The sequence below is a fragment of the Myripristis murdjan genome, chromosome 21 (genome assembly GCF_902150065.1).
Source record: "Myripristis murdjan chromosome 21, fMyrMur1.1, whole genome shotgun sequence".
NCBI classification, from domain to species: Eukaryota; Metazoa; Chordata; class Actinopteri; order Holocentriformes; family Holocentridae; genus Myripristis; species Myripristis murdjan.
In genome coordinates, this window is record NC_044000.1 from 19,182,859 (window position 1) to 19,195,936 (window position 13,078).

General features: G+C 43.7%; 1 protein-coding gene across 1 annotated transcript in view; it reads left to right on the forward strand.

The window, feature by feature from the left end:
* Window positions 1-13,078, forward strand: part of myo16 (myosin XVI) — a 98,268-nt gene that overhangs the window by 69,004 nt on the left and 16,186 nt on the right. The window contains exons 28-32 of the mRNA XM_030081329.1: window positions 4,814-4,916; window positions 5,846-5,942; window positions 6,322-6,583; window positions 9,206-9,588; window positions 11,791-13,041. Coding sequence (XP_029937189.1) covers window positions 4,814-4,916; window positions 5,846-5,942; window positions 6,322-6,583; window positions 9,206-9,588; window positions 11,791-13,041 — 2,096 coding nt within the window. The remainder of the gene's footprint in view (window positions 1-4,813; window positions 4,917-5,845; window positions 5,943-6,321; window positions 6,584-9,205; window positions 9,589-11,790; window positions 13,042-13,078) is intronic.

The following is a 13,078-nucleotide window of genomic DNA, read 5'->3' on the forward strand; positions in this document are numbered from 1 at the left end:
CGCCGTCATATCACTCATTGACACTCAAAATTAACATGTTCTTGTCACTGGAACTTATTCAAAGGAAAAGAACCATAATCTGGACCTTCTTCTATCTGCCCACATAGCCACATCGTGCCTCATGCGCAAAATGCAGATACTACCACTAGTTTGTATGGTAAATTTTGTGTTTGTGCATGTTGTGTGTTTTGCGCGCATGCACAAGGACCTTTTGTGTGTGTTTTTGTCTGACGTGTGCGTATGTGCGTGTATGCATGTGTATGTGTGTGTGTGTGTGTGTGTGTGTATGCTCCGCTGTTTACACGTCAAGCCCATGTTTATTTTAACATCGACAGAGAGGAGGTTACCAGTCACAAAGAGTTCATTCAGCCCAACCCAAGTGCCATTCATATCTCTCCCTCTGCTCCTCTGGTCTCAACACAGACCGAGGTCAGTGAATGAACACAGCCTTGGCCATGCAGGGGGGGAAGCGGTAGCAGAGTGGGGGGTGGGCTACAATGCCGTCTTCACAGAGCTTGTTCTCCTTTGCTTCCTCTCTCATTCTTTCGCCTGCCTCCTCACTCCTCTGCAGCACAGTTTTTCCGCTGTCCATCCTCTCACACACTCCCACCTCTTCTTTATTCCTCATCATTACATTGTCACTCTTTATCTCGCTGTCTCTCTGAGTCTCTTCATTTCTCTTTCCTCCTCTCTTTTCCCCTTCCTCTCACTCTCCCTCTGTCTCTCCTGCATTATCTCAATCTTGTTCTCTGTTTCATTTTCCCCTTTCCATCTCTATTTCTAACTCTTTCAAAAAAAGGCCCCGGCCCTTGACTAATCAAAATGACAGGCCTATAAATCAACACTTAATCTTGAGGTTGCTATATCATCATATACTCAAACACAGCGAGGCATACACACGCACACACACACAGACACACACACACACACAAAGCTCTCTCTCTCTCTCTCTCTCTCTCTCTCTCTCTCTCTCTCTCTCTCTCCCTCTCCCTTTCTTTCTCTCTCTCTCTCCCTCTCCCTCCACAGCCATGTAAGCCACTACCCTAAGTCATAGTGACTGCCTGAAGCCAATTACATTAGTGTGCCCTAGTCACCAGAGTGATTTATGAGGAAATCTATTTTATAGTTGCTTTTATTTGTCTTTTATGATACAGTATGTGTTTTGTGGCCAGGTTTATTTTCGACCAATGTGTAAGGTCAAATAATACCACTTGAACCTTCATTTTGTGAATCCGATCCCTGAATGGGCTTTGATCCTCCAATTTCTGGTAGAAACTTGATTAGGAGTCAGCAGAAGGATTAATTTAGCACATAACAAAAACTAGCTCACCGATCATAATGTATAATACTCGCAATTCCAAGTTTGTCCGTTTATTCCCACTGATGGTTCAACACACTGATTGGTGAAACTTCATGGCTGAATAAAGCGAGTGAGCTACCAAGATGATAATCGAAGGGTTGTCCAATGTGTGAGAGGAGCTATCAGGAGCTTTGGAGAGGAAGAAAGTGATTTGAATTCAAGCTGCGTTGCCTTTATTGCCTTTGTGATCCTTGGTGATAGTGGTCACTGATGGCCCTTTGGTCACATAGAACCACGTTAGCGCTCATAGTCTCCCATTGCTGTCCATTTAAACTCTTATCAGAGGGGCTATTTCACCTCTTCGACTCTACATGGAGTCCCCCATGGGTCTTGTAAAAGCAGGGACCATCTATAGTTTTCATATCCTCATAGGAGAGGTCATGGGTTTACAGAGTTCCTTTGTGTTTTATGGGCCCAGGGGGACGGCATGTGCTGTCTGCCGGACTGGCATTACCATACAGAGAGAGAGTTAGGCAGAGTTCAGCCAGGGTCCACTCCTGTAAATCAAACTCATCCCTCATACGGATACACACAGGCACACACAGACTCACTATCAATGGCACAAGTTACGCTTCCAGCCATCTGCTTGTTATATTTGCCTCAGTTATCAGAGATATGACATCATCACCTGGCTCTGCCTCCTGCTGATAACAGACCAGAGCACTGACTGGCAGAATGTACCAGCCAAATAATATAGAGTATTTTTATGAGTTAGTTTTAAGTCAGGTCACATATACTTTTATTGTCGTTCCACATATGCAAATATCATTCATACAGGAGAACAGCATTGCGTTTCACAGGGACCACAGTGCCAGACGGAACAATATGCACGATAAATATTAAAATAACACACAATAGAAATTAAGATAACTCACAATACATATTATGGCATGGCATGCACCATTTTCAGAGAGGGTGGTTAAGGTCAGTTTGGAGTGGTATTTTTGTTTAAAGTGACACTGCAGTTTAGTGTGCAAAAGTTCAAAGTCATTGTGTGGATGGTGTGAGTGTGGACAGATGAAAGGGTAGTTGCTATGATCTTTCCAGCTGTGTTCACTATCCATTGTAGAGATCTGAATTCAGAGCCCATGAAGTTCCCATGCCAGGCAGGATGGTTAGGGCGGTATGGTGGGTGCTGGTCTTTGAAGCCGATGAGGACCGGTTCAGTTTTTCCTGTTTAGGGAGATGTTGATTTTGCAACGTGTCGCCAGTTGGTCCACCCCCACTCTGTATGGTGACTCATCAGTATTGCTGATGAGGCCTACTATTGTAGTGTCATCAGCAAACTTGATGATGAGGTTGGAGGTGGGTGCAGTGGTGATGCTGCCAAATTGGACTGACTGTGGCCTATCAATGAGGAAGTCCAAGACCCAGTTGCAGAGGGAGGCGTTGAGGCCCAGCTGACTCAGCTTTTCAGTCAAGTGTTGAGGTTGAATGGCATCCTCACATAGCTGTTCTTTCTCTCCAGGTGGGACAGAGCTGGGTGGAGGGCAGAGGTTATTACATCATCAGTTGAATGGTTAGTGTGGCATGCAAACTGGGGGGGTCCAGAGTGGTGGGAAGGCTGGACTTGATGTGTTACATGTCCAGCTTCTCAAAGCACATCATGTGGCAGTCACCGCATTGGGTGGCAGTCTGGGGACTTCTTTGGCACTGATTTGATGGCAGTAGAATTGAAACACATGGGAGTGAGCATTGGACACTGACATGTTGAAGATGTCAGCAAGGACTCTGTGTGTGATTCTGTGTGGTCCCAGCTTTGTGTGGGTTGACTCCTCTTCATGTTGATCTGATGAATGACCAAGTCTGCGGTCACCTGCAGGACTTGGTCATCCATTAGTGGGGTAGTCCTCACTGCAGGGTCGTCATTCAGTCTCTCAAACAGTGAGTAGAGGTCATTCAATGCATCTGTAACAAACAAGGTTTGCTGATATTAACACTGAAGTCACATTTCTTATCACTGATTTGTCTGCTGATAGCACATATGCATATTATGAATAATAGGGCTGGGTGATATTTTCATATCATACCATTATTGTGATAATAATCTAGATATCATCTTGGATTTTGGCTATTGTAATGTCATGTTAAGTTATTAGTACTGTCATAACCTGGTTTTAAATGCAGCTTTATACTGAAGATATGCAGTTATCTGAACTTATTAAACAGTCATAGTTGTTATATCATTTGCACCTACATGCTGGGTCATCATTTCCACATTTCTAATGATTTTTTATCAAAATGTCTTTGTGAATAGCCTATGAAAGCACTAATACTTATAGGTCAAAAAAACACAATGGTGTGCACATACAACCAAAGTTGGGTACAGGTGCAGGACGCAATCACAGGTAAATAAAAAAAAAATTAAAACTCCCACAATATTTATATTATACTGATATTTGTGCTCTGTGGGAACTTTAATTTTCAATTTGCATACATTTTCTTCTTTTTCAGTAGCAACACATATCGCTACAGTATTATAATAGTGGTATTGAGGTATCAAAGATATTCTGAATTTGATTTAGTCTGTATTGCCCTATGAAGTAATAAAATTTCCTTATATTGTTTACATTGCCAAAACTAACTTGTACAACCATTGTTTAATTATACAGAGCTCTAATGGCTGATTCCAAAAGTTTTTTGAGAAGTGGTTTTCCCTATCCACATTTTTCCATCCAGTTAATCGATGTAATGTGGTGAGCTTTCATAACCTTGCTACTTAAAACTTCTGAGTGGTATATTACCACTGCCCAAACTTCCTTTACTTTATATCAAATAATTATTGCTCTAAGAATTTATTATAATATTACAAACACCAAATATGTAAGTAGATGTTTTCCACTATCATTACTCTGTAAAAAAAAATGCTGGAAAGTATTAGTCTGTCTGACCCAAACTGCCTTAAAATTTTTAGCATCTCACAGCACTAATAGACCACAGTATATTTGAAGTTGTGGATCAATACCAGTAACTCAACAATTATTTCACCACTTGTTGAGATTTCTTGCTTTCCAGCTCTCACTTTACTAATCCATACTCTCTGTTTTCATTCCTATATTTCCACCGTTCACAACAAATATCTACCATCGACATTTATGTGCATATAAAAAGCTGCATGTGTATCCCTCCATGAAGTCTGCGTCAGATATTCTGTCTCTTTCTCTTGCTTGTTCTCCCTCTCCTTCCCATACACAGTCAAAACAAACCACTTTGTCCATCCAGCTGACCAGTCGTAGCAATGGTTGCCCAGGGCAACACCAATAGGAACAGATGCTGTTTGACTGGTCCGCCTTATGACCTCAGTGGCTTTTGAACCCATTGTTTCTAAAAGGGGGTGGAGGTGGGGGTACTAGATGTGTCTGAGTAACACATTTCAATGTTTGAATTCATTGTTTCACAATCTGTTCCTCCTGTGCTCAGATGTGTAAGTTTTTTTCTCTGTGTTTCTCTTAGATACAAAGACCTGGTGGACACCACTCTGGGAGACAAGAAGAAACTGTCACCAGAGGAGAAATGTCGCTCTGTTCTGCAGCAGTCCAAACTTCAGGGATGGCAGGTGTGTGTGTGTGTGTGGGTTACTGTGTGAATGTGCTTGTGTCAGTATAGGCTTCTCTCTAATCTCTGTCTCTTGCCTCTTTCTGTCTCCATCAATAACAAAAGATATGCCAAACGACTTAATCCCTGACCCTGTATCTTGAAGATCCCATGGAATCTTGGTCAACTCGTTCCAGCTGTCCCTCCTCATCATCATTCCTCTCACACATACTGATGCAGACACACACACACACACACACATAAGACATAAGCATGCACAGCAGCCTGGAGCCCTCCACCCCTTTCTATCCCGTCTACCAGACTGGTGTTTTGTCTGAGAGTGAGTGACCCCAGAGGTCACAGCAGCTCCCGCCTCACACACGCATGCACACTCCTTCACAATGCCCTGCAGACACTTTCTCACAGAGCCCAAGTCCCCCCACACACACAACTCTTACAAGTGGCGTGTATAGGAATGAATAGTGTCTGTCTGTGGCAGCATGTCAGCCTCATGTGCACCTGGGACATGGTGACCTCTGTCAGCCCCAGAATGCCCTCAGAGTAGGAAGTGAAAGCAGTGTCAACATGCAGAGCCACAGCCTGCACACACTCCACACCCGCCCATCATCATACATCATTGCTACATCACTGCTCTCACAACTCTCAACTAGTAAGTCACACTCTTCTGAGGTTTCTAGCAGGAAACAGCCTCATCAGGTCCGCTTGCTTCTCCCTGAAATTGATGGATGAGTATGTTGACAGTGGTGATGATGATAGGATGATAATGATGAGTGCCTTGACTTGAAAGAAGGGATGATGAAAAAGTTAATAGAATGAATACAGATATGAAAAGCAGAGGAAGATGTAAATATCTGTGCTTTTGTTTAAAACTTTGACCATCATTTGTGTCTTTGTATGTGTGTGTGTGTGTGTGTGTGTGTGTGTATGTAGATGGGTAGCAGTAAAGTGTTCCTGAGGTACTGGCAGGCTGACCAGTTGAACGACCGCTGCTACCAGCTGCATAAAAAGATCATCACCTGTCAGAAAGGTAATATCCAACATGAAATTATATGAAAGAACTTTTCTTTTCTTTTTTTGCATGGTGCTGTTTTTGATGCTATAATTATCATCATACTTTATGCAGCCTGTGGAAGACCACCAAACTTGAAACGCCTTGCAACATAGTATTTGCCTTACCAAAACTGCATTATGTGGTTTGTGACTGTACACATCACTGTTCTAATCCATTGGGAGCTATTTTTTTCCCACTGTCTTTTGAGAGGACCAGAGCAAAAAAGCATCCATTTCCCATAGAACTGGTATGTGCAAATGGGTGTGTTTGTGTGTCTGGGTTCATCCATCTCTCACTCAATGATACCTCTGATGTCTCTATATCCCCCTCTCTCTCCCGCCCTTCCCTCTCTCAGTGGTGCGTGGCTGGCTGGCCAGGCGGCGTGTTCATCACAGGCTGTCATTGCAGCTGACAGAGGAGTGCAGCGTGCAGCGTTTCCTGCAGGGGGCAGAGGACATGGGGCTGCGAACCTACGACCAGCTGGTCATCCAAAATGCGTCCGACATTGCCCGAGAGAGCGACCGCTTGCGTCGCCATGGCAACAGCCTCGGCACTAGCCCGCCGCTTGGTGAGAGGCCTGAACCAGTGGGCAAGGAGGAGGATCAGCCAGCCAGGAGGTGAGTGTCTGAGGATTTCCACACATCGTACATACAGATCTGAAGGCCATGATGTGTAGCTGGAATTTTCATGCAGTGTTTCATGAAGTGAAATCCTAAAAAGAGTACAAGAATTTCTTTCCAGAATGCTATATATCTATTTTGAAAAAATAAATATAAATACCTGAAGCCCAGTATATTGAAAGTACAGAGCATCCCTTATACAATATTTTCTTATTTTGTCAACCAACAACATGAGCTGCATACAATTCATATTGATTTAATGTTGTGATATCAATGATTTAATCAAAGGATGAGTCACTTTTTCAAATAGTAGATATCTTATTTTATCTTATGTTGGAATATACACTTTAATTCAGTTCAGTTTAATTCAAACATTAGCCAATTGTAAGTTCTCATTGTGCACTGTTATGTTATAGCCCTTAATGCAATACTCATTGATTCTCTCCCAGTGATCAACTGCATATACACAATTCTTGCTATTTGCTCCCATGCTTGCTAACAAATAATGTTAATTAACTTTAATTGCTCCATGTTAGGATGATGGACTACTGTTTCCTCTCTACCGCTGATAATGGCACATTAATGCATCCATCCCAGTTATAAGCCTGTATGAAAAAGGGGTTTTAAAACTCACAACATAATGACTAATTTTAAATGTAATGGTCTTCATCTGACTGCAGTGTTACTCTGAAACATAACATATATCAGCAGTTAGTGTCATTCACAGGATTTACCATTGCATGAAGGAATTATTGCCTTCATAAACATAAACAAACAGTATGTTTGTGTTTTTGTGTGTGGGTGCATGTCACTGTGCAACGTGTGATTTGTGATTAATGATGTCATTGTATCCACGTGGGCCAGAGGCTTTTAATCGCACTATCATGATGGTCAGATAATAAGCTGAGCTATCAGTTTGTATTGTATTGCACCTACGGAATGGTATCCTTATCTCATCTCCTCATTCCAGTGCAACACGATGCTTCAAGAAAATTGCCATAGACTACAGGACTGAGTTAGGACAGGTGTAAATAGTTTAGAACAGGCTTATTAGAGGACGTTTGGAATCAAGGACTTGACTTAAAAAAAAAGATACTTTTGCTAATGTTTGAAAAGGGAAGGCCTGGTTTATGGTGGGCATACAGCTAAAATGTTTTTAAGAACAGCACACTTGTACATTTCAGTGATAATGAAATTGCAAAAGCACAGATTCTGCCAGCATAAAAGATGCATTTTAATTTTTTATAGCATCCTTCTTACTCAATGTATGATATTGTGCCATTTGAGTTGGTTATTTCCATAGTAACAGTGACTCCTTTTTCAGGCCTGTAATGCTTGGTGACAGATTTGCTAAAGCCCCAGTGCCTTTTTTGGCCATAATAAGTTCATGTATGTTCACATCTTCTTCGTTTTATTTATGTATTTATTTATTTATTCACTCATTTATTTATTTATTTATATTTTATTTATTTATTTATTTATTTTAGACAAATACGCTTCCCAATTTAGCTTTCATGTTGTAACTGAAAATAATGTTTTTTTTTTTGTTTTTTTTTATAAGCATGTCAACTAAACCATACACATGGTGTCAGTGTCTGAAAAGTGAAAAATGACTTTGTTCCCATTAATCATTCCATAGAGTGTGCAGTTACAGATCAAAGTTTAAGTTGGAATTCACAATTCAGAATAAGAGACATCACACTGCATTCACTGCAAGAGCAGCAGTTGTAATTGTTTTATTTAAAAAATCCAGTTTAACAATGGAATGAAAGCACCACCTGCAAAAAAGATGAAAAGCAAAAACATGCAGACACACACGCACACCATTCCTGTATCCTCTATGTGTCCTTGTGTGACATATGCTGCTGGACAGGAGACAGGAGCACAGGGGAGCCTGAACAGGAGGAGGGGCATCAGTAGGTGGACTAAGAGAATCACAGTGGCTGTAATGTTAGAGGGGATTTTCAGGCACACGCACGCTTATATGCACACACACACACACACACACACACACACACACACACAGACACCTCATTTCTCACCAAGTAGTTAAAATACCTTCCCCCATCAACTACACATGCTCTGACACACTTGACCACCCCCCACCTGCACCAGTGGAACCAACAGATGGCCTGGCCAGATTAGGGAAGGAAATATCAAACTGGAGATATCATGTTATCAAATTACTGCAAGGAGATTAGACTACAATACTTAATGGCAGGCATAGCACTTAATGATCTTTATCCTCTGGTTGGCCTCTTAAGCAAATGTTTATAGCTTGACAGCAAATACGGACATGCATTGACATTAAGCATACTGATGATCCTAGTGACACAGTTAAATTAATCTGGATCATATCATTATTTGATGAAAATTGGTAAAGCCAATGGCTTTAGTTTGTATGCTCTTTTTGAAAAGCATAGCTGAAACCATGTGTACCAAGAAGATTTGTCAGAGAAAGAGAACAATAAAGGAAAAAGAGAGAAATAAAGGAATAAGAATATTGACAATGGAGGCAAACACAGTGAAAACAGGTACAGATTAGAGTCTAAATACTTCATTTTGCATTTTCACATCTAAGTATATGTTTATATGTCATTGTCCTATCCTCATTTCTAGGGTTGTGGAGAAAAGCGGAAAAGCCCATGAAAGCTCTGTCACTGGGGGAAGCCGAATTATTCGCCACTTTCGCTCTAGCTCGGTACCCATCCCCCTCGCTATGGAGAACATGGTCCATTCCTCTGCCAGTCCATCCATCAAACCAGCCTTGCCGCAGGCAGCCCATACTACAGAGGACGGGGCAGGCGGGGGAGGTCTCTCCTCTCCTCGGAAGCAGCCTCCTCCCAAACCAAAGAGGGACCCCAACACTCGTCTGAGTGCTTCATATGAAGCAGTCAGTGCAGGGCTGACCTTGGGACCCAAAGAGAGCCCCACACCAGAGGGCTATGGTTCCCCAGCTGGAAGCCCCCCCAAAACCCAGCTTTCCCCCACAGACCCTGCAGGTATGCAGCACTGCTGGCCTTAAGTTTTTAATTTCTTAACTGATGGTGATTTTTTGTATCTTAATATTGTTATGCCAGGGTCAGACTACACAAAGTCAGCATGATTTTGACACAATTTTCATGAGTAATGCCAGATGGCTTTAAAGTTGAGATTTGGCATCCTGGATGGCCCCACCCCAGTATTTGGCCTTTCATGACAACTCCTATGATGTATTTCTGAATGTTACTGTTAATTTATTGACCCTACTCCATGATCAGCTTTGGACTTTGAGCAAGTTCATGAAAGACAGCATGTGTTGTTTGGTCTGTAGCGTGGTTTCTTTCTTGTCCAAGACATAGCAACAATTTATGCCACCATGAAAGGCTAATCTGGCATGGTACACATCGTGACAGGCAGAAATTTTGTGTAGAATGATCCAAGCTTTATGTCAATACGTTCACATGCACACAAAAAATCAGATTGGGTAATGCATATAGATGCATCACAATAAGCCTATTACTCAAAACCTCCTAATACAATAATCTCCTCCAATAATCAGGTTTTGCCCCTTACCTCTGCTTGACAGCAGTGCTGCAGGAGAGCACCCATCAGCCAGCCTCTGATGGGGATTTCCCTGAGTTTTGCCACTCCACTGCAGTGGGTGGAAGCAGCCAGCAGCAAATGTGTTGTTTTTTTGGTTTCCTTGTATTTTCATCAGATAATGTTGCCATAAAAGTATTCTCAAGTTCTTTAATGACGATGTATAGTAGCAGTTCTCAGTGAGGCAGTACCAGAAATACCTCTCTTTACTTAAGCGTTTCTGTCAGCTTTCTATAGCTTCATACATCAGAGCATCATTTATAAAATTTCACCAACATGGCCTTAACAGTGTCAAAAATGAATGAAATGAAAATTCCTTGGTATTCCCCATGGAGGAAATGAAGAGTTTCTTCCACTTGAAAGCATTAATTTCTCCTGAGGTTACACTGTGAACACTGTGTTATCACCGTGGTTAGAAGTTTCCAAGAGTGATATTCCACTGTTGGACTCCCCGTGAAAGCAACTTAACATCTAACATCCAGACACACACTTTAGTGCTATTCTAAAACATGATGTTCGCCACCTTACAAGCTGAGTCACAGCAGCACCATCAACCGTGAGTTTACACCGCTGCAACTTTCCTCTGCAGTATTCTAAATCTGGCCTCTGGCACTTGGTCATGAATCTTTGCCCAGCATTACCAGGCTTTCTGAGAGAAGACCAGGCTCCTTCTTCTTGCTTTGCTAACAACATCTCATTGGGCAGGGATTCAGGTCCTCCACATGCAGTCCAAGTACCACAGTCGCATGGACTTGACAGCCTCAAGCACACTACAGCTGAAACTAACCTCTCTGCGTCCTGCAGTCAAGAAACTGGCAGAGAACTGCAGAGCGCGGCTCACTGTAATTTTCAAAGTAATTTAGCTTATTTCCTTTGAAAGTTAAGATAAATAGGCCTATAATATAGAATATCCTACATATCCTTCTGCTTTTTCCCCGAAGCCTCAGGCTCTTTCCTTTGTGGGCTGCTCTTGTTTTCTACTAGAAGAATTAAAAATTGTTCTTGTTTGGCTTTTCTGAGTGGCTGCTGTTTTTGATCAATAATAACTACTAAATAGGACTAAATTAAAGTTTGAATGTCAAATTTCTAATCGTTGCATTTGTGTAACATAATTTTCTCATAAATTTCTATTTATATTCATATGGCTTTTTTGCTTCCTGGATTAGGGTTGATGATAATGGTATTCCAACTGTCCACTTAAATCAAATCTGTTATTTGGCATTCAATGACATGCTTTTTTAAAGATACAGAATAATAATCAGCATTAATATTCAGGGACGATGATTTGCCTACATTTTATTTGATGGGGGAGGTAAAGGACCTGGATAATAGAGGGCGCTGGCCCAAAAAAGAGAGAACCACTGATGTGGAGCATGTGGTCTTTACTTTCCTGGGCATTGTACAGTGTGTATTTATTGTGTTTATCATGTCAGTTTCCTTATCCACTCTCTTCCTCTCTCACATGCACACATGGTCATTCAGAAATAATCATGGCAGAATAATCAAGATTCTCCAAGGAAGAATCTAGAAATCAGATAACTGCCGCAAAAAAAACGCAATTATTAAGGCACGCGTTGATTTCATTGTCTTTATCTAACTGTTGCCATTTGTCTTTTTCTTAGCCTTGTCTAAGCCCCGCCCCCACAGTGACGACTACACCACCATGAGGAAGGTGCCACCACCCAAACCTAAGCGCAGCCCCAACACCAAGCTGACAGGCTCGTATGAGGAGATCAATGCTGTAGCCCCCCACCTCCACCAGCTGCGCCCTGCTGATGTCAAGTTGGCGTTGTTGTCCCGGGCTGGTGGTTTGGGGGGGCTCGGAGGACTCATGCATAAAGCAGCCTCTGTTGACGCCTCACAGGGGGCAGCGCTGAGCCTGTACCAAGGCCAGGATGAGGAGGATGTGTACATAGAGATGCTGGGCTCCCAGCCTCGGGCTCGGAGCCTTCAAGAGCCCCCTGATAGTCCGGAGCAGGCGGACTCAGAGGCTGTCTATGAGGAGATGAAATACTTCCTCCCTGAGGATGGAGGGCCTCCTGCCATAGTGGCTACCAAGCCAACCAAACTGGAAGCTCTGGGGTTGGGCCTGGTAGGGCTGGTGGCATCAGCTCCGAGTGGAGAGACCAAATGGGTGGCAGCTGGGGTGACCGCTGCCATGGACATCCCCCACTCCCAGAATGCCACCTCTACAGGGGGTCCCAAAGCTCAACATGGGAAAGATGGAGGCTGCGACATCCCTGCTCCCTTCCCCAACCTGCTCCCCCACCGCCCCCCTCTCCTGGTGTTCCCTCCCTCCCCCGTCACCTGCTCCCCGGCCTCGGACGAGTCTCCCCTTACCCCCCTGGAGGTGAAGAAGCTGCCAGTGTTTGAGACCAACCTGAACTATGCTACAGGCCCAGACAGCCCCCTATCCCCACAGTACGCCCGCCAGAGAGCTGACTCCTCCCCTAGCCTTACCGTCCTCATGCCGGACAAGTCCACACCACCCCTCACCCCTCCGCCTCCTCCTCCTCCCCCCACGGCTCCACCTCCCCCCTACAGGCCGCCCTCCCACTTCCCCTTCCCTCCTGAGGCCAGCTTCCTGGCCCTGACGAGAGCGGCATCAGTAACTGGCGGCTCAGACTCCCCCAAACCCTCAGCCTCACATCGAGCCAGCGGAGAACCACTGGGGAAGCCCCCTCCTTACTCCCCAGTGAAGGCATCCCGTCCTGAGCCTCGGAGAGCCCACTCCTGCTCCTCCTCACCCCTGCTGTTCAACCCAGCCAATGGAAGACCTCTGACCAGCCCTCTGGATGAGCTCAACACTCTGTTCAGCTCAGGGCGCAGCCTGCTGAGGAAGTCCACCTCTGGTCGCAAGATGAGAGAAGGAGGTCAGTGTGACATGCTTGCAGACACACACACACACAC